The 5692-nt window shown below is 29.1% G+C and overlaps 1 protein-coding gene across 1 annotated transcript; it reads left to right on the plus strand.

The window, feature by feature from the left end:
- The first annotated feature begins 955 nt into the window (after window positions 1-955).
- On the plus strand, window positions 956-1740 carry LOC106324945 (non-specific lipid-transfer protein 4-like). Its single transcript, XM_013762947.1, has 2 exons — window positions 956-1376; window positions 1516-1740. Exons 1-2 carry the CDS (start codon window positions 1045-1047, stop codon window positions 1523-1525), a joined length of 342 nt encoding a protein of 113 aa, XP_013618401.1. The 5' UTR covers window positions 956-1044; the 3' UTR covers window positions 1526-1740.
- The last annotated feature ends 3952 nt before the right edge of the window (window positions 1741-5692 follow it).

A 5692-nucleotide genomic window follows, 5' to 3' on the forward strand; every position in this document is an offset into this window, starting at 1 on the left:
CGATCTTGTGTCCAAATTGAATTGAAGATTTCTGGAAATTAATTTGTTGTCCTGAAACAGCATCGTACTCTTTTAAAATCCTGAGAATGGTTTGACACTCTTCTTTGTTTGCCTTACAAAAGAAGAGATTATCGTCGGCAGATAACAAATGAGAAATTGTGAAATTGCTGGACAAGCTCTTGCTACATTCATACCGGTTAATTGTTTACTGTGATTAGGAGTTGTGATTAGGAGTTTATGATGAATTATATAATATTTTATTTACAGAATTTTTTTAATTGTGTGCATAATTTAAATGTACAAGTAAACCTCCATGCATTATCTATTATGTTTCTTTTTTTGTAACAGCATTAGCTATTATGTACGTTTAAGAAACAATACTTTATAAGAGAAAAATCTAGTAAACCTTCATGCATTTTGTTATTATGTACTTTCAAGCAACAATGCTATATAAGAGAAAAACCTTTATGTCTTTCAGATATGTAGTAAAGCTGGCCATTCCATCGATCTTGAAATCATTTGCATCACATCTTTCGTGAATGTTTACAAAAAGTGAGTTCTGCCAATTTATTTCTTTATAAACAATATTTATTGTTGAAATTTAAATATATAATTTAACAAATGATTAAAAAATATAAATTTATAAATTACTAGTGATGAGACTCTAAGCTTGTTCGAAATTTGCTAAATCTAATGACAATATATACTTCATACAAATCCATAAATTAATTAATGTGATGGGGGCTATATAGTTGGGAGCGTTGTGATGTTTGGTATTGTGTACGCGTGTCACTCGGTTGCATATCGCGTTTAATTGAACGGTACTTATAATTTCTGATAGTTTATTCGATTTTTAAAGCCAAAACCCAAATGCAATCCAACTACTAACCAACGATCTACTTAATCATCATTTTTCCCATCTGAAGTCCCTATATAAACCCATCACTACATAAGGCTTTTCTCACATCCAACAGCGAAACAAAATCTTAGTAAACACAACTCAACAAAATCGCCTTATCACAAAAAAGGAGAAAATCAAAACACATGACTATGGGTCTGAAGTTCTTTACATGCCTTGTTTTGACGGTGTGCATTGCCGCATCAGTAGATGCAGCACTCACATGTGGTACAGTGACAAGTAGCTTGGCTCCATGTGCCACCTACCTATCGAAAGGTGGGGCGGTGGTGCCGGGTCCATGTTGTGCGGGAGTAAAAAAATTGAATGATATGGCTCAAACCACACCGGACCGGCAACAAGCATGCAAATGCCTAAAGGCCGCTGCAAAGAGCATCAATCCAAGTCTAGCCTCCGGCCTTCCTGGAAAGTGCAGTGTTAGCATTCCCTATCCTATCTCCATGAGCACCAACTGCGACAAGTAAGCTTTTAGTTCTCTTTGGCTAAGTGCAAGTTCACATTCTCTTTTGTTTTCCTATATATGTGATTACTTAATCTGAAGACCATGATTAATGAACCAAACTTAAACCCTTGGACATTGGTCGTTTGTATTGCTGCAGTGTCAAATGAAGTGGGACGCATATCATTGTGTGGATGATGAGTATGGTTTACAATAAGTAAAATAAAAGGGTCTATGTACGCTGACCTCACCATGCTCTAGGTTGTCTTGTTTGATTTCTTTTGTTGTTGAAAGTTTGTCATGTTACTTTGTAATCTTTTGGTCTAGATATTGTATCTTAATTATGTTTAAGATATGACAATAGTAACTTATGAATCATCTTTTACTGTGCACGGAGTAAAATCATCAAATGCATTCTAATTATATGCACCGAATGCATGCTAATTTTATAACCATTGAGTCCAAATAATTAACATTGTTTTCTATATTGCAAACTCACAATTACAATTCTAAATATTACGTGTATTTTTATGTTTAAATGAAATGAAAATTACATTACACAAAAAGTGAAATGGAATTTTTCACTTCCAGTCACAAACATCAATTTTCTATCAAATAAAGATTGATCGAAACTGGTTGAACGAGAATTGAGAAACTTGACAGAACGTAAAAGAAAACCTCAAAATCCTATTGGTTAGAATGGATTAGGAATGAGATCTCGAGTATTTGGATCGGTTCCGGATAAACCAAATATATAGTGATTTTGTATCCACAAATCGAGTATTTTGTATCGTTTTCTACCGGTTTTGGATCAGTTCATGAAATTTCAGAATCGTGAAAAACTCGAATATTATATACATATATATAATATTTTTAGCAAATGTATATAAGTGTATTTATAGATTTGATTACTCTTTTTTGACTTTTTTTTTTACGCATAGAGCCACTTCTTACATGGGAGACACTTTGTTGTCGGCCAGCAATAGACTGTGGACAATTTTTCCCTTAATGACATTTGATACGTGGACGGACAATGCGTGGATGGGTGATGCGTGGACGGGTTAGAATAAATGTAAAGATTCCAGAAGCTTCATCAGAGCAAACTCCACAATAGCTGAGCTTAATGACACAACCCCAACAACAATGTTTGTTTGTGGACTGGGACGAGAAAATTTTGATTATGTTGTGGATATGGACGCTAACATATCCAAGAATAAAAAACAAGAGAGAGATCTTAAATTTGTGGATAGAGAATTGAAGCTTGATGTGGTGGATAGAACAGTGACTCAAACACTAAACATAAATAAAAAAAAAGTAACATATTGAAAGGCTATGATATAGATATCAATGTGTCTACAATCTCAAGGATGAACAAATTAATAACTTCAAATCAATAACGGCCACATACATGTCTAGGGAAAAAAGTAAGCTGGAGTGATGAAAACAAAGCTAAACAAACCAAAAAGTTAAAACGAGTCAGCTCATCTTCCTAAACCCCCGGTCAAAACAAATCAACTCCTCTTCCCGGTGAGCCACGCCATGGATTCCGAGCTCAACATCATCGTGGATGAGCTCGGTGAAGATGTGGTGGTTCGAGCTCGTCACAGTCCTCCCCCATGAGATATGTAGTATACTGAATTTTGAATTTTAATCGTAATTTACTCGTTCACAAATAGTCGTCGATGTTTACCCATCCATGCTTACTTGTCCACGCTTATTTTTCCACATCCATCCACATATGTCCTCCATGTTTATATTCTACATGTAGTCATTTACATCTTTCAAACATCCACATTTCACTTATCCATAATACAATCATTGGATACGTGTACAAGTATAGATTTTAATAACAAAAATATATATCAAAATGGATATCAAATTATAGAGAATAAAAAAATATAATTTATTATATCAACAAATTTGTTATATGTATTTTTAATTTAAAATAAACAAAAACAAATTATTAAAAATAGACTAAATAATAATAAAGAAACAGACACACTCTCTTTCTTCTAATCTAAGAAATATTTTTTTTCTCATTAAGGGTAAATTTGTCAATTTTCTCTGTATGTCTCATGAGAAAATGTATTGCAAGTGCATTGTAGCTTTGGATGTAATTGAAAAGTGATAAAATGCCTCTTGATGTAAGAAATTCGTATTTATATTAAGAAAATAATTACAAATAAACTAAAATGGTCCCATGGTAACATCTGTGTCGTCTATTCACCTTCCAAACTCGAGTTCAAGTGAAAAAGGTATTTAATTCTATGTTTTTAATTTTTAAACTAGATTTCGATCCGCGCAACTGCGCAAGTTTTTATTTTCATTTATTTTTATACAAATATTTTGTTTTTAATTCTAAATTGGTATATATTATAATATATATGTGTCTATCAATTTTTAAAATATAATAAGTTTATGGTATATTTTATTCATTGAATAGATTTTTTTTCATTGAATAGATTGTTTTAAACTTTTATATGTATTTGTATCTTTTTCTATATATATATTTTCAGATTATTATTTCATTATTAAAATATTAACTATATATTTAAAGATTAGTAAAATATTATTTTATTGTCATATTCAAAAATTAAGAAAGTTTTTAAAAAATTAAACTTTTCGCTTCATAGATTTATATTATCGAGTAAATAATTAAACATTTAGTTTTTGTTTAATTTTTAAAATAAACTATATAGTTTAAAATTTGTTTTCATTAGTTTAAGATAGTAAAAATTAATCATTGTTAGATAATATGATTTTTTTTATTTAAAAAAAATCTTTATAATTTTAAAAGTTAACATCAATAAATATTTAAATATTTAACATATGGAGGTATAGTATTACAACATTAATTTATATCTATTTAATTTATACTATATATAAATCCAATGGATCATCTGTTGTTTAAATTCAATTATTGATAGCCCAATAAAAATTTCTTATAAGCCCAAAATTTAAATGATAAGATTAGAGATTAAATGTAACATGACTTTCTAAGAATAGGTCCACTAGGTCTATTTTTAAAAAAAATCACACATGAATCAAGGTTGTGACTTATGTTTTAATATATAAGATAGGGTGGGCAAAAAAACTCGAATCCGAGGAACCAAACCAAATCCGATCCAAAAAGGTAATACCAAATCCAAAATGAAATTGGTTAAATATCCAAACGGATTTAAAATTTTGGTATCTAGAAAACCGAATCCGATCCAAACCGAAATATTTTGGGTACTCGAATGTATCTGAAATAGATTTATATAAAAAAAAATCAATTATTTTTAGATCTAATATATACAAAATATCCTAAAAGTATAAGATATTTTGAAATTGTCCAAAATAACTAAAAGTATATACATATACTTAAAAGTAAATGTCTAAAAAACTAAACAATACTCAAAACACCAAAATATTTTAATTATCTATTGATTTTCTATCCAATAATCAAGTCAAACTAATTTATATGTTAAGTTTAAGTATTTTGGCATATATTATTAAAATTTATATGTAATATATTATTTTATTTTTAGATTTTGGGAAATTTAAAGTATATGTGAATTTATTTTTTTTTTAAATAATTTAAATAGGTTACCCAAACCCGAAATGGATCCGCAAAGATCTGAACTGAACCCGAATGGGGCTAGAATCTTTAACCCTGAAAACTCAAACCCGAAACCCGAATAAATCCGAACTGTATCCGAATGAATACCCGAACTCCCACCTGTAATTTTAAACATGGATTTTGGTTAATCGACCAGTTTTGGTTAAGGATAAAAACCGAATTAGAAATTCTCTATAGTAATTATTTTTTGTTTTTTTTTTCACCAAAGAGCCTCTAGAAAATGATCCAAAAAAAAATTTCATTAAAAAGTAAGATTTAGAGTTAAAAGAGGTAGGTTATGAGGGATAGGTTTAAAATTTTAAAAATAAATAAATAATTATTAAAATTCAAAATATATATTTTTAAAAATAGTTTCAAAAATCATATTCAAATTTAAAAAATTAAAAAAAAAACATATAATTCAAAAATTATAAAAAGAAATTCAATTTTTAATTTTTAATTTTTATTTATATATATAAGTAAACAAGTGATAAAAAAATCGTTTGCTTATTTAATAAAACTTATTTAGGTTATTTTATTTATTAAATGCTTTTTTTGGGGATCAATTCTCTGGATGACAAAAATTTAAAAACAGCTATTTGAAAAAAATTGTCCAAACCGAATCGATTATATCCACGTCTTCATAATAATACGGTATGATGAAAACTGATTTTAGTTAGAATGGACTGTCCGTAGCTGATCCTAGCTTCGTTCTATACGTTGTCATAGTAGAAAC

Source organism: Brassica oleracea, chromosome C2, assembly GCF_000695525.1.
Source record: "Brassica oleracea var. oleracea cultivar TO1000 chromosome C2, BOL, whole genome shotgun sequence".
Classification (NCBI taxonomy): Eukaryota; Viridiplantae; Streptophyta; class Magnoliopsida; order Brassicales; family Brassicaceae; genus Brassica; species Brassica oleracea.

What these genes read in the sequence shown, in the direction of transcription:
- LOC106324945 (XM_013762947.1), top strand. Translation starts at nt 1,045, where the DNA reads ATGACTATGGGTCTGAAGTTCTTTACATGCCTTGTTTTGACGGTGTGC.